Here is a 25,324-nt window from a genome sequence, read left to right as displayed (position 1 = left end):
TACTTGTTCATCTCTGGGCAGAAAGGCAAAGTTACAATGCTGTGGTTGGAAATGTTCCAACATGTACATCACTGAAGAATTTGCCCTGTGGGTCCCCTTTAAGTCCGCCACTATCAATTTAAGCCTATGCCCTCGAGTTGTGGACTGCCCTACTGAGGAAAAAGATTTCAGCTATTAACCTTGTCTAGTCTCCTCATAATTTTATAACCCTCTAAGTTCATCCCTTTGCATCCTATGCTCTGGGGGTGGGGGGCAGAGTGGGAAGGTGTGCTCCACTTTCTTCCCTCATAACACAAGCCCTCCAGTCCCACTAATAAACTCTTTAATCCTTTTTCTCCCTCTCCAGTATAATGACATCACTCCTGACCAGCATTTCTCTGGAGTTTTATCCAAATATTTGACTTGTAAAGTAAAAAGGCATCCGTTAGTCTTGCGAGACCATGGATCTGCGCCTGGAAAGCCTTCACTCTCCAGGGTGCAGGCCTGGGCAAGATTGTATGGAAGACCAGCAGTTGCCCATGCTGCAAGTTTCCCCTCTCCACGACACCAATGTTGTCCAAGGGAAGGGCAAGGGCCGATATAACTTGGTACCAGTGTTGTTGCAGAGCAATGTGTCTTGCTCAAGGACAGAACATGTTCCCTTGGCTGGGGAACACCTTCAGGTCGCTAGTCCAATGCCTTAACCACTTGGCAACGTGCCCACATTTGACCTGTATTGTGTCTTAAAGCAAAGCCTTTGTGTCTGTGTAAAGAGCTCACTGTTAAGTGGACAGAAAATTTTCTAGTGTTGTCTGTTTCATGCTTAGTACAAAGTTTAGCACTGCTGGTTCTCTTGCAGGATGGGGTGGTGAATGGGAGGCACAGGGGCTGTACTGTGTCCCTTTCTGAATTAATTGCTGTCCTCAACTGTGTTTCAGATGAGAAATGTGAAGGCAGTGAGATTGATGAAGCTGAGGTTCAGTCTGAAAGCTCCTCCCAGTCATCAGATGAGAGTGAAGAAGATTCTGAGTCTGCAGAGGTCCAGGTAAGGGAGAAGTTGGACATAGCCTGCCCTTTGGAAGGTGGAGATGCCTCCTGTACTGAGAACCGCTCTGTCTGCACCAGCCACCCAGAGACAGCATGCGACCTGGAAGGGAAGCAGCCCACAGGGGAGAGAGCTGCCATTGAGGGTGTCATTGGGCCGCCCAGTGCCATGGAGAAAGGAGATGCAGCAAGTAATGAGCTGGCATCCGTTGGCTCAAATGGTCAGGGTGGGAGTGTTCTCCCTGAGGAGGTCATCGGCTCAAGCAACAAGTACATGCCTGTCAGTACTGTGGGGCATGTTGCAATGCTTGACAGTACAAAGAGCCCTGAGGGAAAGGACCAGCTGGGAGTGGAGGGCAACACCATGCGAGAAGGGGTTGGAAGTGCCGTGTCCAGCCCTGCAACATCTGAGCGTGAGGAGGTGAAAGATGAAAAGCCAGCAAAGCCGGCTAAGAGAAAACGAGCAGACTCCAGTGGGCAGAACCTGGAGATGCCAGAACTTCCTTCTGAGACACATGATGATACTCAGCAAGTAACCAACAACCTGCCAGCATTTACTTGTGATGTCGGAACTTTGGCCTGCCCTGAGGCACAGTCTCAGTCTTTGACCCAGAGAGTCACTGCACACTTGGATAAAAAGTCCATCACCTGTAAAGATCAGTTGTTGGAAACGGATAGACCGTGTCCAGAAACCTGTTTAACTACAGTAAACGGAAAAGAGGGAGAGGATTCACCGGTTACAAAGAGAATTAAACGGGAGAGAGATGTGGGGTGCCGGTAAGTGAAAGCTGAAGTTTCCATTTTTGTTGTAATTCTTGCTGCAAATTGCCATTAAAAACCACCCAATTAACACCAAAATATCTGGCACAGATGGCTTTGACTTTATTGCTGCTTGTCCACCAGATGCTCAAGACCTTGGGGAAGGGGTAGGTCTGTCACACATACCCAACCTGCTTACCTGGCAGCTGAGAGCAGGATGAGTGAAGATGCTTGTCTTAACTTGCCCTGGGCTGTGTTTTTACAACCAGCTTGAAATAGTTATAGGGATTGTGGAAGGGGGCTGGGAATGTGCTGACAGCCAGTGTAGTAAAGTAAGTATGAGTCTGTACATTTTGGATTTTTTGTTATTTACAACCAGGTTCAGCAAGCACCCTTCCAGTTTTACACTGTTTTCTCTTAGATCTGTTGTGTTTTTTTTAAACCTTTTGACCAGTTAATTTTGATAGACATGCCAAAAGAAGAAATCTGGTACACAGACCAGTGCAGCTCAGGAGCAGTCCCTTCACCCCATAATGTATCGCTGGAAGAAGAACATTATGAACCCTTTGCAGTTACCTGGTTTTCTGCATTAGTTGCTCAAAATGTGGTCTGATCTTAATCGAAGTCAATAATAGACAAACACAATCTGCCTGAACTCAAACAATTGTACTTTTCATGTCTTTATCAAAAGCATTGTTTAATCATTCACTGCCCAGGTTGGAAAAAAGTATATGTGAACCCTTGTATTTAATAACTGCTAGAACCTGCTTTAGCAGCAATAACCTTCACCAAACGTTTCCTGTAGCTGCTGATCAGACTTGCACAACAGCAAAGAGGAATTTAGACCATTCCTCCATACAGTTCATCAATACTTCTGGGATGCCTTGCATGAACAGCCCTCTTCAGGTCTCAGTTGGGTTAAGGTCTGTTCTCTGACTTGGCTATTCTAAAACATGAACTGTCATCTTTTTTTAAACCATTCTGTTGACTTATTCTTGTGTTTTGGATCATTGTCTTGTTGCATCATCCAACTTATATTAATTTTTGGGTGACAGACTGCTATCCTGACATTCTGCTCTAAAATGTCTCGATACAGTTTTGAAATCGTTGTTTCCTCAACAAATGCAAGTTGTCCAGGCCCTGAGGGAATAAAGCAGCACCAAACCATGACGCTTCTATCATCCACCATGCTTCACAGTTGGGATGAGGTTTTGGTGTTGGTTTTCCACTAAACATATAGTATGCATTTTTGCCAAAAAGTTCAACTTCTGTCCACAGAACATTGTCCCAGAAGCATTGTGGAACATCCGGGTAATTTTTTGCAAACTTGAGACATGCAGCAATGTTTTCTTTCGGAGAGCAGTGGCTTCCTCCGTGGTGTCCTTCCACGAACAACATTCTTGTTGAGTGTTTTTCTTACAGTGGACACTTGAACCGTAGCAAGTTCTAGAGCTCCAGGTCTTTTGCTGTTACCTTGGGTTCTTTTTCACTTACAGCATTACACATTGTGCTCTTGGTGTGATCTTTGCAGGATGCCCATTCCTAGGGAGAGTAGCCACATTACTGAATTTCCTCCACTGGTAGACAGTTTGTCGTACTGTGAACTAATGAACATTCAGCTCTTCGAAAGAAAAGCTCTTGTAGCCATTTCCAGCTTCATTCATCTCTACAATTCTTCTAAGGTTGTCTGAAGGTTGCTTTGATCAAGGCATGGTGTACATAAACAGATCTTTCTTGAGAAGAGCAGGCTCTATCAGTAACCGGGCAGGGTACCTCTACAACCCACACCTCCCATCTTGTCTTGTTTTTTTTTAAAACCTAGACTGCGATTATTTAAATGGTGTACCAGGTATTGACGAGAAGAAATACAATTGTTGGTGTTACTAGTTTTGGCAGATTGTGTTTGTCTGTTATTGTGACTTAGATGAAGGTCAGAGCACATTTTGGAAGTAGTTAATGCAGAAAACCAGGCAATTTCAGAGGGTTCACAAACTTTATCTGACAACTATTTATTTATTGAGACACAGCGTGGGATAGGCCCTTCTGGCCCTTTGAGCTGTGGAAGCCTACAACAGTTTTAATCCGAGCCTAATCATGGGACAATTTACAATGAACAATTAAACCGCCAGCCGGTACGGCTTTGGGCTGTGGGAAATGCTGAAGCGCCCAGAGGAAACCCATGCAGGCATAGGAAGAATGTACAAACTCCTTACAGGCAGCAGACCAGGAAAGGCTCCCTTTATTGCCATTCTTTGCCAGTCAGACACTTTTTTCTGTGAAAGAAACTTTCCTGCAATACCGTGGGCTCGTCGCCCCTTTGTCAGAGACCTTCTGAAAATCCAGGTACACAACATTGACCAATTCTCCTTTGTCTATCCAGCTGGTTCTTTCTTCAAAGAATTCCAACAGATTTGTCAGGCAAAATTTTCCCTTTAGGAAACCATGCTGACTGGCATATTTTAATCATGGTCTCCAAGTACCCCATGACCTCATCCTTAATAATTGACTCCAGCCACTGAGGTCAGACTAATTGGCCTATAGTTTCCATCTGCCCCTCTCAGTTCTGGAAGAGTGGAGTGACATTTGCAATTTTCCAATCTTCCGAAACCGCTCCAGAATCTCGATTCTTGAAAGATAATTAATAATGCCTCCACAATCTTTCAGCCACCTCTTTCAGAACTCTGGGATGCAGACTATCTAGTCCAGATGACTTGTCTACCTTCAGTCTTTCCTGTTTCCCAAGAACCTTCTCTAGTAATGATATTTTCACACACTTCATGACACCTGGGACTTCCACCATACTGCAAGTGAAGACTGGTACAAAATACTTATTCAGTTCATCTGCCTTTTCGTTGTCCCCCATTACTACCTATCCAACATCGTTTTCCAGCAGTTCAATATCCACTCACGCCTCTCTACACTTTGAGTATCTGAAGAAACATGGTATCCTTTTTAATATTATTGGCTTACTTTCACATTCCATCTTTATTGAGTGAGGAACGTTCACGCCGTGACCCTGTTAATCCGAAAGGAGACCAATCCTGACGTTACGCGCCAGACCAGGTGATCCAGTGGGTGGTAAAAGGATAAACCTTCGGCCCACTGGAAATCTTGAAAATCGTTAGCCACAACATCGAAGGCTTCAGCCACAGTAAAGCAGGAATCCTGGCAAACTTAAAACCGGACATCTTGTGCATCTCATAGGCTGAACAACCATGAACAACTATGTGCCAGGAATGCACTTGGCTATTGACACCCCTAGCCAAACTTATGGAAGTGCCATCTTTGTTAAAGGGAAATCTATAGTAATGAGCACAGCAAACATCCAAGCTGGCTCAATGGAACTTCTGAAAGTTGAAACAAAACACATAAATATCATCTTGGTCTACAGACCCCCTAATGAACTATTCATGTGGCCATCTAACCTAGATCGCCAGGACAAAATGTACCTCATTATTGGTGACTTTAATAGCCATAGCACCAACTAGGGATACAAAGATGACGACACAAATGGAGAAGTTGTATCATGGGCTCTAAGCAACAGCCTTGAGCTACTATACGAGTCAAAGGGCACCCCTACCTTCACAAGTGCCAGATGGAAAAAAGAATACAACCCAGACCTCGCCTTTGTTACCTCGGCAAGCTCCAACCTCTTCACACGAACAGTCCTCCAACATATACCCAAATCCCAACACCGTCCAGCCCAGGTAGAATCCCTTCCAGTTCTGAGACCTGTACCATCAAAGTACTGTTCGGACTCCGTAATGTACCAGCAGCAAGAGATAACAAATTGAGTCGGGTTTTAATATAAAAATCACTATTTATTTACATCTACTCAAAAATTTTGAACATTAAATAAACTACTTAAACAGAAGTTAACAGTGTTATGCGTCTATAGCTCCCTTACAGTCAAACTTAGAACCTGTTCTTAACAAATCTTACTCAAGCACAGTCTTAAAGTGGCAGTTCAGAGAGTCCCAATAATTCACGAAATAGGTGAGAGGAGAGATTTGTGGATTCACAGTGCAACGACGAGGCAGTCACGACGAAGTCCAAAGATTCCACGGCTAGAGGACAAAGAAACGGTTACCGGAGATCCCAACCAAGGAATACTGTTCTGAAGTTCACGAGGAGCGATTTCACAAAGTGACTGTCACGAAATCCACACCCATGGATCATACGAAGGACAGACACATCCCCACAATGAACAGTGTGCCACTGATTAACCCAATCCTTTGGGTTTGGGTAAGCATTAGACTTTACCCTTCTCGATTGTGAGCTGTTCCCTGATCGCTCGAAGCCTGCAATCTTCACTCTCTCTCTTTCCTTCAACTCCCTTTCAGCAAAATGTCCACACTTCTTTTATACCGTCAGCATATGTCATAAGGTAACGCTCACAGAAATGAAACTGTGGACCCCCAGTAAAACGAAACTGGGGACATGTGACGCCCACAGTAAACGAAACTATGGACTCCCAGGAAAACAAAACTGGACACGTAACAGTACCTACCAAGATTTAACCTTAGAAAAGCAAATTGGACATCTTTTGCAGAATCCCTTGATCAACTTATCGATACCATACCACCGGAACCTGATCATTATGATGAATTTGTCTGACTAATCTGGAAAGTAATGCAGCAGAACATGCCCAGAGGCTCCAGAACCAAATATATTCAGGGATTGACTAGTGATATCAAGCAAAGTTATGATGAGTATGTCAACCTATGTGACCAAGACCCATTTGGTTAAGACACAATTGAAATGGGAGAATCAGTTCTGTCTCGACTGAGCCAACAGAGACAGTAGCGTTGGCAGGAACTGATAGAAAACACAGACATGACCAAGAACAGTAAGAAGGCATGGGCAGCTGTTCGGAATCTGAGCTCAGACAATAGACCACCACAGAGAATTGCTGCCATAACACCCAATCAGGTTGCCCACCAACTAATCCTAAATGGTCGACCAAATAACAAGGAACGGAGGCAAAAGGAAAAGCAACATCAGGAAATGGAGTCAGCTCTCTCAAACGAGAATAACAACTTCTCACCTCGCACCCGAGAAGAATTAAAGGATGAAGTATCATAGCTAAAATCCAATAAAGCTGCTGGCATAGATGGGATTCTTAATGAATTCCTTAAACATCTTGGACCTAAAGCACTCCACTGGCTTCTGTCCCTTTTTAACTAAACACAAAATACTCTGCAGATGCTGGGGTCAAAGCAACACTCACAACACGCTGGAGGAACTCAGCAGGTCAGGCAGCATCAGTGGAAACGATCAGTCAACGTTTCAGGCCTGAACCCTTCGTCAGGACTGAAGAGGGAAGGAGCAGAGGCCCTATAAAGAAGGTGGCGGAAGTTGCAGAGGATAATGTGCTGGATCCGGAGGCTGGTGGGGTGGTAGGTGAGGACAAGGGGAACTCTGTCCCTGTTGTGGTGACGGGAGGATGGGGTGAGGGCCGAAGTGCGGGAAATGGAGGAGATGCGGGTGAGGGCATCATTGATGTTGGCAGAAGGGAAACCACAATCCTTAAAGAAAGAGGACATTTGAGATGTCCTGGAATGGAAAGCCTCAACCTGGGAGCAGATGCGGTGGAGACAGAGGAACTGGGAATAGGGAATGGCATTTTTGCATGTGGCAGGCTGGGAAGAGGTATAGTCCCTTTTTAACTGTTGCCTAAGATCATTAAAAATACGTAAAAAGTGGAGAAGAGCCAAAGTTGTTGCTCTCCTAAAAACCAATAAAGACCTCAACATTCCTAAAAACTACAGACCGATTTCCTTGCTCTGCACCCTCTATAAACTCTACGAGACTCATACTGAAAAGAATATCCCCCTTAGTCGAAGATCTTCTAACACCTGACCAAACCGGGTTCAGGCCAGGCTGCTCTTGCTGTGGTCAAGTCCTGAACTTAACCCAGCATATTGAGGATGGCTTTGAAATGCGACAAATTACAGGGGCAGTATTCGTTGACTTAACAGCAGCATACGACACTGTGAATTACAGAGGCCTTCTTCTGAAATTATCTAAGATGTTAAAGAACGAAACCACAGTCAAAGTAATAAGAAGCCTCCAAGAAAATCGTAGATTTTATGTAGAAAAGAATGGAATTAAGAGTAGGTGGCGTCCACAAAACGGACTACCACAGGGATCAGTCCTGGCACCTCTGCTATTTAATGTCTACACAAACGACCAACCAACCTTTCCTAACACATGCAGGTTTATCTATGCAGACGACCTATGCATAGCAACACAAGTTAACTCCTTCCAAGGAGTTGAAGTACGACTGACAGCAGTCCTGAAGCAATGAAGCAGTATTATGAAAAATGGTCTCTGAACCCAAATGTATCAAAAAACTCAAGTGTGTGCATTCCACCTGAGGAATTGAGAAGCAGCTCGGAAACTCAAGATCTTCTGGTGTGGGAAGGAGCTCGAACACCATCCAACTCCAGTTTACCTGGGCATGTCACTGGACAGGACGCTCTCCTTTGCCACCCACATCCAAAAGCTCTGAGGAAAAGTTGGCTCTCGCAGTTCTCTCTTGCAGGCATGAAATGGGGAGCTAATGCTCACACACTTAGATCAACTGCCCTAGCACTCTGCTCTACACCTGCAGAATACTGTGTACCTGTGCGGGGCAGATCAGCCCATGCAAAGAAAATAGACACGTTGCTTAATGAAGCCTGCTGAATAATCACGGGCACACTGCACTCCACACCCACTAACATCATTTACAGACTTGCAGGTATTGCTCCCCCAGAGATCCGAAGACACACTACAACAAAAATTGAAAAAGGTAAACAGAACTTGGATCCACGGCACTGACTACATCATCAAGTGCCAGTTTCCAACCGCCTAAAATCGAGGAAAAACTTTGCTACAGTGGAGGAACGACCACACAGAACATCCCCCCAGACATACAGGATTGACCTCCGGCAACAAACAGAGGCCAGAACCCCACCAGACAATACAGTGCAAGACCCCACAGGAATGTTACCAGACGGGGCACTGCTTGACAGACAGAAGTGGTGCACTCTCAACAGAGCGAGAGCGGGAGTTTGTAGGACGGGAGACAATATGGTGAAGTGGGGTTTAAAGACCAGCGAATCCTGTGAGTGTGGTGAAAGGGTGCAGAACATTGAACGCGTTCTGTGCAACTGCCCACTCTCACCTGATTTAGCTGACACTCACCTGCTCAGCGTCAACCAAGCAACACTAGAGTGGCTGGCTGTCTTGGTGTGACAAGCTATGATGATGACCTTAACAACTCTTTGAGTTGTCTTCTGTTGGTTTTAAAAGCTTCCCAATCCTCTATCTTCCCATTAATTTTTGTTCTATTGTATGCCTTCTCTTTGGTTTTTATGTTGTCTTTGACTTCTTTTATTACCAAATTTGTGTCATCTTTCCTTTAGGATGTGTATATTCTGTGCCTTCTGGTTTGCTTCCAGAAATTCTAGCGACCTCTGTTCTGCAATTGTTCTGCCAATCAATCGATTGATTTTGGCCAGCTCCTCTTTCATGTCTCTGTAATTCCCTTTACTCCACTGTAATATTGATACATCTTCACCTTCTCAACTTGTAGGGCGAATTTGATCATACAATAATGACTTGCTCCTTCCTAAGGGTTCTTTTACCCTAAGCTCCCTGATCGATTCTGGTTCATTGCACCACACCCAATCCAATTCCAATTCCAGCTCCTTAACATGGATTGTTAGAAGCTGCAGCTGGATACTTTCTGGCAGTTGTAGTTGTCAGGGACACTGGAGGTCTCCCTGCTTTCCCACATCCCTTAAGAAAAAGGGAGGAGGTCCTGAAGAGAGAATTCAGGGAGTTGGGTAGGAAGCTGAAAAGCAGGGTCTCCGGGTAGTAATCTTGGGTAGAAAAAATTAATAACATGCTAAACCACACTAAATTTCCAAAAATACCAATTAATAATAACATAAGTAATTAAACCCTCTCCTAAATATATTTTTAAAAAAAGCCCTGTTAGTCGGAAAAACTACTAATTAATTAAGAAGGAAATAAAAGACATCAAACCAAATATTAGGTTAAAGGGACAAGTCCCTTTATTTTCTTTCTCTCAGTCGAATGTCTGAGTAACCATTTAAACTTGAACCATAAATCTTCTTTCAAAAAAAAACAATAATATGCAATAATGAAAGACTCTCCTTATCTTCTTTTATTAGTCTCTCAATAAAATATTCAAGTAACCTTCATAAATCGTCTTTCCGAAATGTCAAAAATATCCAAATAACCAATTTCAGTCAGTTCATTCGGTAACGGCGGCAGGTATAGTTTGAACGAACTCCAATGCTGCTTTTGGATCAAAAAATGTACGAGGAGGAGAGTTGGAAGGAAAAACTTTAATTCTTATGGGTAACGCAAAGGAGGAAACAGTTCCTTATCATATGCCTTGTTTCATTACCAGAGCATATCTTGATCTTCGTTCCATTACCTCCCTCGGATAATCATCATAAAAAGGGAGCTCGGATTCCATAAATCTAAAAACTGTGTTTTCTTGCATTATTTGATCTTTAATTTTAAAATGATGAAAACAGACTTTGGTCTATTTGGATCTTTAAATTTCAACGTAAAAGCTCTGTGCGCTCTTTCTATAGTAGGTGGCTTTGATAATATAGTAGGAAATAAAGAATGAAAAAGCTTACCAAAGTAAGCAGTTAAATCTCCATCTTCAACTCCTCCTTGGAGTCCAACAATTCGTATCTGTCTCCGGCGAGGCCTAGTTTCCAGGTCTATAATCTTATTTTGGTATCTTTCCAAACGAGTTGTAACTTCAGACAATTTTTGCTTAGTTATCTTCTTTTCTTTCTTTTTCTTTTTCAATCTTTTTTTTAGTTTCATACTAATAAACTTAGCATAGTATTGATACAAAGTTATTGGGAATACATTGTTGTAATTGACATAGTTAAATATGAGCCCAGTTGGCACTTAAATGTGAAAACTCCCAATCATCCAGGATGCCAATGAACAATATGAAACAAAGAAAAATATCTAAAAAAAATCATGAAAAAGGGAAAGGAAAATAAAAAATATACCCTCCCCCACCAAACTAACCTAAACAGTGTTAATCAACTGAACTAAAAAAAATGGGCTGTTATGTAACATCATAAAAAAAGGAACCATTAGTGTCGACGACTCTGTTCCTCTCAACAAATATTACAAATAAATAGAATAAGTTTGGAAAAGGTCAAATTACATCATATGAAAATGTTGAGTTAACTTCAATTCTTCGTGTGTAACAACTTGAGTTTCCAAGTCTTTTAAGTTTTCCCAGAAATGACTTCATTTCATTACTATTCTTTTCCAGTTGATCTTTAATTGATCCATTCTGATCTTTAATTGAATTCAGTGTCTGCACCATATCTTCAGCCCATGGTGGCATTTCATCAGATCTTTCCTTTGGCATCTTTCCTTTCCCATTATCTTTATCACTAGGTTCAGACAGGTTGTTCCAACTCCTCATATATTGTTCTCCATCAAGAATCAGCAACTAAAAACTTTAAATTTGAAGCTTAAACTAGGGGGAGAGAAACAAAACCAAGAGCAGCACAAAATTGCAGTTGCTCCATTAACAGACAGGCACAGTTTCTGTGAGGTCCCCCCTCATTTTACTGAACTCCAAGGAATACAATCCAAGAATTGCCAGATGTTCCTCATATGGTAACCCTTTCATTCCTGGAATCATTCTTGTGAATCTTCTCTGAACCCTCTCCTATGTCAGTATATCCTTTCTAAAATAAGGAGCCCAAAACTCTCACAATACTCCAAGTGTGGTGTCACGAGTGCCTTATAGAGCCTCAACATCACATCCCTGCTCCTCTACTCTATACCTCTAGAAATGAATGCCAACATTGCATTCGCCGCCTTCACAACTGACTCAACCCGGAGGTTAACCTTTAGGGTATCCTGCACAAGGACTCCCAAGTCCCCTTGCAGCTCTGCATTTTGAATTTTCCCCCATCTAAATAATAGTCTGCCCATTTATTTCTTCCACCAGAGTGCATGACCAGACACTTTCCAACATTGCATTTCATTTGCCACTACTTTGCCCATTCCCCTAAACAAAGGGTCCCCGACCTTTTGTGCACTGCGGACTGGTTTAATATCGACAATATTTTTGCAGACCTCACATTCAAGTTCAACAGTGGGCGTGACAGGGAATGTGGAAAGGTGCAGCTGACTCATATCGGTTCCTCGTGGCCTGGTAGCACATGCTTGCGGCCTGGTGGTTGAGGACCACTGCCCTAAACTATCTAAGTCTCTGCAGGATCTCTGTTTCCTCAACACTACCCGCTCCTCCACCTATCTTTGTATCATCGGCAAATTTAGCCACAAATCCATTAATCCCATAGTCCAAATCATTGACATACATTGTAAAAAACAGCAGTTCCAACATCGACCCCTGTGGAACTCCACTGGTTACCAGCAGCCGACCAGAATAGGATCCCTTTATTCCCACTCTCTGTTTTCTGCTGACCAGCCAATGCTCCACCCATGCTAGTAACTTCCCTGTAATTCCACGTGCTCTTATCTTGCTTAGCAACCTCATATGTGGCACCTTGTCAAAGGCCTTCTGAAAATCCAAGTATACCTCATCTACTGCATCTCCTTTGTCTACCCTGCTTGTAATTCCCTCAAAGAATTGCAGTAGGTTAGTCAGGCAGGATTTTCCTTTCAGGAAACCATGCTGGCTTTGGCCTATCTTGTCATGTGCCTCCAGGTACTCTGTAATCTCATCCCTAACAATCGATTCCAACAAACTCCCAACCACTAATGTCAGGCTAACAAATCTATAGTTTCCTTTCTGCTGCCTCCCATCCTTAAATAGTGGAGTAGCAATTGCAATCTTCCAGTCATCTGGTACAATGCTAGTATCTGTCAATTCTTGAAAGATCATCGTTAATGCCTCCACAATCTCTCCAGCTACTTCTTTCAGAACCCAAGGGTGCATTTCATCAGGTCCAGGAGATTTTTCCACCCTCAGACCATTAAGCTTCCTGAGCACCTTCTCAGTCGTAATTTTCACTATACAAACTTCACTTCCCTGACACTCTTGAATGTCTGGTATACTGCAGATGTCTTCCACTGTGAAGGCTGATGCAAAATACACATTCTATTGTGCTAGCTGAGCAGATATAAAGAAGTGAAGGGTAAAGAAAACCTAGAGCTTTTCTTTCCTTTATTTTCTCTGACTGAAGCCTCAAGGTGTCCACAGAAACGATAACTGCAGTGCTTGCCCCTGCATTCCATCGATTGGCTCTTGCTAATCAATCCCAGACCCAATTGGTCGCTGGTCAATTTTCTTTCTCGCTGTAGCGGCCTGTGCCATTTCTAGTCGGGTAGTGGACCTGAGTGAAATCACCTCCTCTCAAACCTTTCAATGTCTGGATTTGTCACTGGTGACCTCTTTTTCCCCCCCCCCCCCCTAAAATCTCTCCTCATCTCTGTTCTAAATGAGGCTGTGCCCTCTAATTTTAGGCTCCCCACTATAGGAAACATCCTGTCCACATAGCCTTTCAATATTCGTTAGGTTTCAATGAGATTGCACCCCCCCCCATTCTTCTCTCCAATGTGATCCTTCCGCCAAACATCCCCCAATCCCCTGCTTTCCACAGAGATCACTGCCCCCATGATTACCTTATGTATTCATCGCTGTCCAGTAGTCTCCCTTCCATCACTAATCCCTGCAAATGGCCCAAGGGCTACACCTGCCCATTCACCTCCTCCTTCACCTTCATTCAGGGCCCAAACAGTCCCTCCAGGTGTGCAACTCTACCTGCACATCTGCAGAGATCCCATGCTCCGGATGTGGCCTCCTCTACCTGGCTGAGTTGGACTGCTTCGTCGTGCACCTCCGCTCCATCTGCCAAAAGCAGGACTTCCTGGTGGCCAGATGCCTGAATTCTGATTCCCATGTTGGTTCACAGCCTCCTCTTGTGCCACAATGAAACACCACCAGGGTGGTGGAGTAATACTTCGTGTTTTGTCTGAGTAGCCTCTAACCTGGTGGCATGAATGTCGATTTCTACTTCCAGTAAAAAAAATTCTCTTCCCCTTCCTCTCTTTTTCTATTTCCCTGCCCCCATCCCCTTCTCCCATGATCCACACGCCTCTCCTATCAGATTCCTTCCTCTCCAGCCCTTTATTGCACTCCCTCCTCGCATCACCCATCACCTAGCTATCCTCCTTCTCGTCTCACCACCCCCTCCCCCCGTCTTTTTATACTGGCACCTTCCCCCTTCCTCTCCTAAAGAAGGGTCTTGGTCTGAAACACCAACAGTTTATTCCTCTCCATAGATGTTCCCTGACCTGCTGAGTTCTTCCAGCATTTTGTGTGGGTTACTCTGGATTTCCAGCATCAGCAGAGTTTCTCGTATTTGTGAAAGGCTGGTCAGACTGCTGCAAGTTATCATCATTCACAGTGATCTTTGATCATCTGCTGACAAGGTTGTTCTAATTTTTCTGCTTTTGTCTACTTGAAAACAGCATTGTGGAGGTGATTGAGGTGATGGAGTCTGATGAAGGGGCGGAGGAACTGCTGACGGACAATGCACCGTCCTCTGTCGGAGCGAAGAGCCCACTTCCTACCGTCGATTCCACCCAGGCCGATTCCCCTCTTGTCAGCGTGGTCACCAGCTCCCAGCCCAGTCCTGTAAGGCATAAAAGGGTAAAGTAACCTCATTCAGTTTGCCATCCTTTCTCCTCGTTGCTGGTGCTGAGTGTTCTGAGAAGCAGTGCTGCGGTTATTCAGTCAGTCGGGCAGCGTCAGACACAGGATCAGTGTTCACTGGTGCTGAGTACTCAAGCAGATTCCTGCAAGTACCAGTGCTGAGTAATTCCTGCTAGAGTGGACAAAAAAGTAGCAGATGGAAAACGGTGTTGGGAAATGTATGATAATACATTTTGGTAAAAGGAACAATTGTGCAGACTTATCTAAATGGGAAGAAGAAGAAGAATAGCCCTTAACTCGGCCGTGGAGTTACCAGGGCACCGTCATGATGGCGTGTCCGTAGCAAGCTATTCTTGTTTTTACGAGGCCGAGTTGCTAGCTTGACGCTCAACCCGACTTGGATTGGAACTCGGGAACCTTCACTCCGGAGTCCGGCGCTGATATTATTGCGCCACCAAGCGGGATATCTAATTGGGGAGAAGGTTCAAACATCAGAGGTGCAGAGGGACTTGGGAGTCCTCGTGCAAGACTCCCAGAAGGTCAATTTACGTCAATTTATCTCAGAAAGGATATGTTGTCATTGGCGAGAGCTGAGAGGTTATTCACGAGGATGATTCCGGGAATGAAGGGGTTAACATAGGAGTGTCTGGCAGCTTTGGACCTGTACTCACTGGTAGAAGAATTTGGGGGAAATCTCATTGAAACCAACTAGATGTTGAAAGGACTGAATGGGGTGAATGTGGAGAAGTTGTTTCCTATGGTGGGGATATCCAGAACTGGAGGGCACAACCTCAAATTTGAAGGTTTTTTTAAGAACGGGTAAGGAGGAATTTTTTTAGCCGGAGAGTAGTATATCTTTGGAATGCTCTGCCACAGATTGCGGTGGAGGCCAAACCGTGGGTATAGTTAAGGCAAAAGTTGATCATTTTTATACCAATCAGGGCATCAAAGGATATGGTGAGAAGGCAGGTGTATGGGGTTGAGTGGGATCAGCCATGATGGAATGGCGGAACAGAGTCGATGGGCTGAATAGCTTAATTTAGCTCCTGTGTCTTGTGGTCTTATGCTGTATTTTGTGGCGGGCTGCGAGGGACTGAGCTTTAAATTGGGGCTGACCGTGGTGGAGGGCGAGGGGTTGAGCTTTTTATTGTAGGACGGTTGAGGTGGTCTCTGGTCGGAATGATTTGCTGTTTAACTGTGATTATGGTCTGTACCTACTTGGTTACTGCATTAGGATTGCCAAATCTCCATTCACCTGCTGCTGTTTCCTTTCAAAATGAGAAACCTCACACACTAAACTCCGGCTGCCAACTTCCTGCCCACTCTCCCAGCTATGAAAACTTTTCAACACTGGTTTGTGTCACCTTCCAGTTTGTTACTCCCCACGTTAGCAAAACAGATCGCAGTGCATTCATCTTCGTCCAGATCAGTATAGTTAAGGCCCCAAGGTGAAAACGAGGGTGTAATGTTGAGGCTTTATAAAGCACTGATAGTGAGTATTTGAGCAGTTTTGGGCCCCTGATCTTAGAAAGGAAGTGCTGACACTGGCGAGGGTTCAAAGGAGGTTCACAAAAATGGTGCTGACACTAGCGGGGGTTCAAAGGGGGTTCACAAAAATGATACAGGATTGGAAGGTGGTGATTTATTGTGATAGAGCTAAGGAACGGCAAGGATAAAAAGTCTGTGGTGGGAGTTATATACAGACCCCCAAACAGTAGTAAGGGTATGACCTACAAATTACAATGGGAGATAGAAAATGCATGCCAAAAGGGCAATGTTACAGTGGTCATGGGGGTTTTCAGTATGCAGGTAGATTGGGAAAATCATGTTGGTGCTGGGTCCCAAGATGGGAAATTTCTAGAATGCCTGCAAGATGGCCTTAGAGCAGCTCGTAGTTGAGCCCACTAGGGGATCAGCTACTCTGGATTGGGTGGGGTGTTGTGTAATGAACCAGAGTTGACGAGAGAGCTGAAGGTAAAAGAACCCTTGGGGCAAGTGATTATAATATGACAGAAATTACCCTGAAGTTTGAGAAGGACAAGCTAAAGTCGGATATACAGTGGCATGTTGTATACTTACACTTATTCAACCCAGAGAAGTGTGAAGTACCTTGTACCCCATCCATTATTTATTTATTTATATACACACATTCTTTTTCTCTCTCTGTCCCTCTGACTATACCCCTTGCCCATCCTCTGGGCTTCCCTCCTCCCCCTTTTCCTTCTCCCTGGGCCTCCTGTCCCATGATCCTCTCATATCCCTTTTGCCAATCACCTGTCCAGCTCTTGGCTCCATCCCTCCCCCTCCTGTCTTCTCCTATCATTTTGGATCTCCCCTTCCCCTCCCACTTTCAAATCTCTTACTCACTCTTCCTTCAGTTAGTCCTGACAAAGGGTCTCGGCCCAAAACGTCACTGTGCGTCTTCCTAGAGATGCTGCCTGGCCTGCTGCGTTCACCAGCAACTTTGATGTGTGTTGCTTGAAATTCCAGCATCTGCAGATTTCCTCATGATGTTACAGCTATATTGGACCCTGGTCACTTGGAGTACTGTGCTCAGTTCTGGTCACCTCACTACGGGAAGGATACAGATGCTATAGAGATAGAGTGCGGAGGAAAGTTACAATGATATTGCCTGGATTGGGGAGCGTGCCTTATGAGAATAGGTTGAGTCAATTTGGCTTTTTCTCCTTGGAGCAACAGAGGATGAGAGGTGACCTGACAGAGGTGTATAAAATGATGAGAGGTATTGTTCGTGGAGATAGTCAGAGGGCTCCCAGGACTGAAATGGCTAGCATGAGAGGACACTCGTGCTTGGAAGTAGGTACAGAGGAGAGATCAGGGGTAAGTTTTTTAGGCATAGAGTGGTGAGTGCGTGGAATGGGCTGCCGATGACAGTGGTGGAGGAGGATGCAATATGGCCTTTTAAGAGACTCATGCTTAGGTACATGGAGCTTAGAAAAATAAAGGGCTATGGGTAGCCCTAGGTAATTTCTAAAGTAAGGACATGTTCGACACAGCATTGTGAGCTAAAGGGCCTGTATTGTGCTGTAGTTTCTATATTTCTATGTTTCTATTCATGATTTCAATGTGTAAAGTCAAGGAATTCCATATTGTTAGTGTTGCTGGCCAGTGATAGAACATAGAAATTTACAGCACATTTACAGGCCCTTCGTCCTACCGTTCTGCCGACCATGTCAACTACTCTGGAAACTGCCTAAAGTTTACCTCGTTCATAGTTCTCTATTTTTCTAAGTTCCATGTACCTATCTAAGAGACTCTTAAAAGACCCTATTGTATACGTTTCCACCACCACCGCCAGCAGTGCTTTTCACACACCCACCACTCTCTGTGTGAAAAATTCCCCTCGGTACCTATTTCCAAGCACCCTCGTATTAGCCATTTCAGCCCTGGGCAAAAGCCTCTGGCTATCCACACAATCAATGCCCCTCATCATCTTATACACTTCTATCAGGTTTCAAAGTTACATTTAAAGTCAGAGGAGATGTTAGAGGTAAGTTTTTTAATCAGAGAGTGGTGAGTGCGTGGAATGGGCTGCCAGCAATGGTGGTGGATGCAGATACAATAGGGTCTTATAAGAGACTTTTGGATAGGTACATGGAGCTTAGAAAAATAGAGGGTTATGGGTAAGCCTAATAAATTCTACGGTTGGGACGTGTTCGGCACAACTTTGTTGGCCAAAGGGTCTGTATTGTGCTGTAGGTTTTCTATGTTTCTATGCAAAAGTTTGAGCACCCCGATCAAAATTTCTGTTACTGTGAGTAGCTAAGCGAGTAAAAGATGAACTGATTTCCAAAAGGCATAAAGTTAAAGATGACACATTTCCTTAATATTTTAAGCAAGATTACTTTTTTATTTCCGTCTTTTACAGTTTCAAAATAACAAAAAAGGAAAAGGGCCCAAAGCAAAAGTTTGGGCACCCTTAGTAACACCCCCTTTGGCAAGTATCACAGCTTGTAAATGCTTTTTGTAGCCAGCTAAGAGTCTTTCAATTCTTGTTTGGGGGATTTTCGCCCGTTCTTCCTTGCAAGAGGCTTCCAGTTCTGTGAGATTCTTGGGCCGTCTTGCATACACTGCTCTTTTGAGGTCTATCCACAGATTTTCGATGATGTTTAGGTCGGGGAACTGTGAGGGCCATGGCAAAACCTTCAGCTTGTGCCTCTTGAGGTAGTCCATTGTGGATTTTGAGGGGTGTTTAGGATCATTATCCTGTTGTAGAAGCTATCCTCTTTTCATCTTCAGCTTTTTTACAGATGGTGTGATGTTTGCTTCCAAAATTTGCTGGTATTTAATTGAATTAATTCTTCCGTCTAACAGTGAAATGTTTCCTGTGCCACTGGCTGCAACACAAGCCCAAAGCATGATCGACCCACCCCCATGCTTAACAGTTGGAGAGGTGTTCTTTTCATGAAATTCTGCACCCTTTTTTCTTCAAACATACCTTTGCTCATTGCGGCCAAAAAGTTCTATTTTAACTTCACCAGTCCACAGGACTTGTTTCCAAAATGCATCAGGCTTGCTTAGATGCTCCTTTGCACACTTCTGACGCTGAATTTTGTGGTGAGGATGCAGGAAAGGTTTTCTGATGACTCTTCCATGAAGGTCATACTTGTGCAAGTGTCACTGCACAGTAGAACAGTGCACCACCCCTCCAGAGTCTGCTAAATCTTCTGAAGGTCTTTTGCAGTCAAACGGGGGTTTTGATTTGCCTTTTTAGCAATCCTATGAGCGGTTCTCTCGGAAAGTTTTCTTGGTCTTCCAGACTTCAGCTTGACCTCCACCGTTCCTGTTAACTGCCATTTCTTAATTACATTACTAACTGAAGAAATGGCTACCTGAAAACGCTTTGCTATCTTCTTATAGCCTTTTCTCCTGCTTTGTGGGCATCGTTTATTTTAATTTTCAGAGTGCTAGGCATCTGCTTAGAGGAGCCTATGGCAGCTGAATGTTGGGACAAGGTTAGAGGAAGCAGGATATTTATAAAGCTTTGAAATTTGCATCACCTGGCCTTTCCTAACGATGACTGTGAACAAGCCATAGCCCTAACAAACTAATTAAGGTCTGTGACCTTGGTAAAAGTTATCTGAGAACTCAAATCTCTTGGGGTGCTCCTTTCCTTTTTTTCACTCTAAAATTGTACAAATCAAAAATAATAAACACTAATCTTGCCTAAAATGTTGAAAAGAATGTTTCAACTTTAACTTTTGACTTTTGGAGATCAATTCATCTTCTACTCAACTATTCACAGTAACAGAAGTTTTGACCAGTGGTGCCCAAACTTTTGCATGCTGTATTTTGTATCTGTATTACAGTGGAGTATAGGGAATTACAGGGCCATGAGAGACATGTTGGCCAGAATGTACAGGATATATACATCCCAAAGAGAAATATATTCCGAAGGCAAGCAGTCACAACTGTGGCTGATGAGAAGTCAACGCCAACATTAAACCCAAAGAGAGGGCATATAATAAAGCAAAAGTTAGTGGGACACTAGAGAATTGGGAAGCTTTTAAAAACCAACAGTAGGCATCTAAAGAAAGTCATTAAGAAGAAAGAGGTGGAATACAAAAGTAAGCTTGCCAGTACATTTAAAGATGATACAAAAAGTTCCTTCAGATACGTGAAGTGTAAAAGAGAAGCAAGAGTGGATATTGGACCACTGGAACACGATGCTGGAAAGGTAGTAATGGGGGGGGGGGTGGAATGGCGGACGAACAGAATAAATATTTTGCATGAGTCTGGCTGAAGTTCTAGAGTGTCGGTGCATAAGGTGTGAAGTTGCCATTACTAGAGAGAAGGTTCTTGGGAAACTGAACGGTCTGAAAGTAGATAAGTCACCTGGTCCAGATTGTGTACACCCCAGGATTGTCAAAGAGTTGGATGAAGAAATAGTGAAGGTATTAGTAATGATCTTTCAAGAATCACTAGATTCTGGAAAACTGGAAAATTACATATGTCACTCTGATCTTCAGGAAGGGAGAGAGGTAGAAGAAAGGAAACTACAGACCAATTGGTCTAACCTCAGTGGTTGAGAAGATGTTAGAGTTGATTGTTAAGGATGGTGATTTGGGGTACTTGGAGGCACAGGATAAAATAAGCCATAGTCAGCATAGTTTTGTGAAGGGAAAATCTTGCCTGACAAATCTGTTGGGATTCTTTGGAAAAATAACACCTAGAATAGACAAAGGAGATTTGGTGGATGTTATATACTTGCGTTTTCAGAAGGCCTTTGACAAGGTGCCACATTTGAGGCTGCTTAACAAGTAAGAGCCTGTGGTATTACAGGAAAGATGCTAGCGTGGAAAAAGCAGTGTCTGGTTGTCAGGAGGCAAAGAGTGGGAATAAAGGGCACCTTTTCCGGTTGGCTGCGGTGACTATTGGTTTGGTATTCTACAGGAGCCTGTGTAGGGACTGATTCTTTTTACATTATGTGAGATGGCAGAATTGCTGGCTTTGTTGTAAAGTTTGCATACGATATGAAGATAGTTGGCGGGGCAGGTAGTTTTGAGGAAGTATAGTGGCTGCAGAAGGACTTACACAGATTGGGAAAATGGGCAAAGAAGTGGTAGATGGAATACAGTGTTGGGAAGTGTATGGTCATGTGCTTTGGTAGAAGAAATGAAAGGGTAGACTGTTTTCTAAATGGAGAGAAAATGCAAAAAACTGGGGTACAAAGGGGCTTGGTCCTCATGCAGGGTTCCCGAAAGGTTAATTTGCAGGTTCAGTCGGTGGAGAGGAAGGCAAATGTGATGTTAGTATTCATTTCAAAAGACTGGAGCCTAAAAGAAAGGATGTAATAGAAACATAGAAAATAGGTGCAGGAGTAGGCCATTCGGCCCTTCGAGCCTGCACCGCCATTTATTATGATCATGGCTGATCACCCAACTCAGGACCCCGCCCCCCAGCCTTCCCTCCATACCCCCTGACCCCCGTAGCCACAAGGGCCATATCTAACTCCCTCTTAAATATAGCCAATGAACTGGCCTCAACTGTTTCCTGTGGCAGAGAATTCCACAGATTCACCACTCTCTGTGTGAAGAAGTTTTTCCTAATCTCGGTCCTAAAAGGCTTCCCCTGTATCCTCAAACTGTGACCCCTCGTTCTGGACTTCCCGAACATCGGGAACAATCTTCCTGCATCTAGCCTGTCCAATCCCTTTAGGATCTTATACGTTTCAATCAGATCCCCCCTCAATCTTCTAAATTCCAACGAGTACAAGCCCAGCTCATCCAGTCTTTCTTCATATGAAAGTCCTGCTATCCCAGGAATCAATCTGGTGAACCTTCTTTGTACTCCCTCTATGGCAAGGATGTCTTTCCTCAGATTAGGGGACCAAAACTGCACACAATACTCCAGGTGTGGTCTCACCAAGGCCTTGTACAACTGCAGTAGTACCTCCCTGCTCCTGTACTCGAATCCTCTCGCTATAAATGCCAGCATACCGTTCGCCTTTTTCACCACCTGCTGTACCTGCATGCCCACTTTCAATGACTGGTGCATAATGACACCCAGGTCTCGTTGCACCTCCCCTTTTCCTAATCGGCCACCATTCAGATAATAATCTGTTTTCCTGTTTTTGCCACCAAAGTGGATAACTTCACATTTATCCACATTAAATTGCATCTGCCATGAATTTGCCCACTCACCCAACCTATCCAAGTCACCCTGCATCCTCTTAGCATCCTCCTCACAGCTAACACTGCCACCCAGCTTCGTGTCATCTGCAAACTTGGAGATGCTGCATTTAATTCCCTCATCCAAGTCATTAATATATATTGTAAACAACTGGGGTCCCAGCACTGAGCCTTGTGGTACCCCACTGGTCACCGCCTGCCATTCTGAAAAGGTCCCGTTTATTCCCACTCTTTGCTTCCTGTCTGCTAACCAACGCTCCACCCACACCAATACCTTACCCCAATACCGTGTGCTTTAAGTTTGCACACTAATCTCCTGTGTGGGACCTTGTCAAAAGCCTTCTGAAAATCCAAATATACCACATCCACTGGTTCTCCCCTATCCACTCTACTAGTTACATCCTCAAAAAATTCTGAGATTCGTCAGACATGATTTTCCTTTCACAAATCCATGCTGACTTTGTCCGATGATTTCACCGCTTTCCAAATGTGCTGTTATCACATCCTTGATAACTGACTCCAGCAGTTTCCCCACCACCGACGTTAGGCTAACCGGTCTATAATTCCCCGGTTTCTCTCTCCCTCCTTTTTTAAAAAGTGGAGTTACATTAGCCACCCTCCAGTCCTCAGGAACTAGTCCAGAATCTTAACGAGTTTTGAAAAATTATCACTAATGCATCCACTATTTCTTGGGCTACTTCCTTAAGCACCCTGGGATGCAGACCATCTGGCCCTGGGGATTTATCTGCCTTTAATCCCTTCAATTTACCTAACACCACTTCCCTACTAACATGTATTTCGCTCAGTTCCTCCATCTCACTGGACCCTCTGTCCCCTACTATTTCTGGAAGATTATTTATGTCCTCCTTATTGAAGACAGAACCAAAGTAATTATTCAATTGGTCTGTCATGTCCTTGCTCCCCATAATCAATTCACCTGTTTCTGTCTGCAGGGGACCTACATTTGTCTTTACCAGTCTTTTCCTTTTTACATATCTATAAAAGCTTTTACAGTCCGTTTTTATGTTCCCTGCCAGTTTTCCCTCATAATCTTTTTTTCCCCTTCCTAATTAAGCCCTTTGTCCTCCTCTGCTGAACTCTGAATTTCTCCCAGTCCTCAGGTGAGCCACTTTCTCTGGCTAATTTGTATGCTTCTTCTTTGGAATTGATACTATCCCTAATTTTTCTTGTCAGCCACGGGTGCCCTACCTTCCTGATTTATTCTTTTGCCAAACTGGGATGAACAATTGTAGTTCATCCATGCAACCTTTAAATGCTTGCCATTGCATATCCACCGTCAATCCTTTAAGTGTCATTTGCCAGTCTATCTTAGCTAATTCACTTCTCATACCTTCAAAGTTACCCCTCTTTAAGTTCAGAACCTTTGTTTCTGAATTAACTATGTCACTCTCCATCTTAATGAAGAATTCCACCATATTATGGTCACTCTTACCCAAGGGGCCTCTCACAACAAGATTGCTAATTAACCCTTCCTCATTGCTCAAAACCCAGTCCAGAATAGCCTGCTCTCTAGTTGGTTCCTCGACATGTTGGTTCAAAAAACCATCCCGCATACATTCCAAGAAATCCTCTTCCTCAGCACCTTTACCAATTTGGTTCACCCAATCTACATGTAGATTGAAGTCACCCATTATAACTGCCGTTCCTTTATTGCACACATTTCTAATTTCCTGTTTAATACCATCTCCGACCTCACTACTACTGTTAGGTGGCCTGTACACAACTCCCACCAGCGTCTTCTGCCCCTTAGTGTTACGCAGCTCTACCCATATCGATTCCACATCTTCCCGGCTTATGTCCTTCCTTTCTATTGCGTTAATCTCTTCTTTAACCAGCAATGCCACCCCACCTCCCCTTCCTTCATGTCTATCCCTCCTGAATATTGAATATCCCTGAACGTTGAGCTCCCATCCCTGGTCACCCTGGAGCCATGTCTCTGTGATCCCAACTATATCATAATCATTAATAACAATCTGCACTTTCAATTCATCCACCTTATTACGAATGCTCCTTGCATTGACACACAAAGCCTTCAGGCGCTCTTTTACAACTCTCTTAGCCCTTATACAATTATGCTGAAAAGTGGCCCTTTTTAATGCTTGCCCTGGATTTGTCGGCCTGCCACTTTTACTTTTCTCCATAGTACTTTTAGTTTCTACCCTCACTTTACACCCCTCTGTCTCTCTGCACTGGTTCCCATCCCCCTGTAGTGAACTAACCTCCTCACGCCTAGCCTCTTTAATTTGATTCCCAATGGTGGACTTTATAAAGCAGTAGTGAGACCTCACTTGGGAGTTTTGTGAGCAGGTTTGGGCCCATTGCTTTATCTTACAAAGGATGTGCTGATACTGGAGAGTGTCCAAAGAAGGTTCACAAACTGCTTGTTATATGAAAAGTATCTGATGGCTCAGGGCCTGTATTCACTGGAGTTCAGAAGAATAAAGGGTGACCTCATTGAAACTTACGAATGGTGAAAGGCCTTGACAGAGTGGATGTGGAGAGATGTTGCCTGTGGTGGGAGAGTGTTGGACCAGAGGACACAGCCTCAGAGTAGAGGGGGCGTCCTTTTCAAATGGAGATGAGGAATTTCTTTAGCCAGATAGTGGTGGATCTATGGAATTCTTTGCCTCGGGCAGCTGTGGAGACCATCTTTATGTACAGTGGAATGCAGAAGTTTGGGCACCCCGGGCCAAAATTTCTGTTACTGTGAATAGCTAAGCGAGTAAAAGATGAACTGATTTCCAAAAGGCATGAAGTTACAGATGACACATTCCCTTAATATCTTTAAGCAAGAAAACTTTTTTATTTCCATCTTTTACAGTTTCAAAATAACAAAAAAAGTAAAGTGCCCAAAGCAAAAGTTTGGGCACCCTGCATGGCAGTACTTAGTAACACCCCCTTTGGCAAGTATTCACAGCTTGTAAATGCTTTTTGTAGCCAGCTAAGAGTCTTTCAATTCTTGTTTGGGGGATTTTCACCCATTCTTCCTTGCAAAAGACTTCTAGTTCTGTGAGATTCTTGGGCCATCTTGCATGCACTGCTGTTTTGAGGTCTATCCACAGATTCTCGATGATGTTTAGGTCGAGGGACTGTGAGGGCCATGGCAAAACCTTCAGCTTGTGCCTCAAGGTAGTCCATTGTGGATTTTGAGGTGTGTTTAGGTTCATTATCCTGTTGT

At 43.9% G+C, this 25,324-nt stretch overlaps 1 protein-coding gene across 2 annotated transcripts in view; it reads left to right on the top strand.

The window, feature by feature from the left end:
* daxx (death-domain associated protein) overlaps window positions 1-25,324 on the top strand; it is a 50,055-nt gene that overhangs the window by 11,861 nt on the left and 12,870 nt on the right. Inside the window, exons 4-5 of one of the 2 annotated variants that reach the window (XM_072259428.1) lie at window positions 918-1,800; window positions 14,290-14,455. In XM_072259428.1, the coding sequence (XP_072115529.1) occupies window positions 918-1,800; window positions 14,290-14,455 (1,049 nt within the window). Of the gene's footprint in view, window positions 1-917; window positions 1,801-14,289; window positions 14,471-25,324 lie in introns of both variants that reach the window. The other variant, XM_072259427.1, reaches the window with a different exon arrangement.

This window comes from Mobula birostris, chromosome 5, assembly GCF_030028105.1.
Source record: "Mobula birostris isolate sMobBir1 chromosome 5, sMobBir1.hap1, whole genome shotgun sequence".
Taxonomy (NCBI): Eukaryota; Metazoa; Chordata; class Chondrichthyes; order Myliobatiformes; family Myliobatidae; genus Mobula; species Mobula birostris.
Note: the sequence above shows the minus strand (reverse complement) of the source record. Positions and strands in the feature narration are given on the sequence as shown.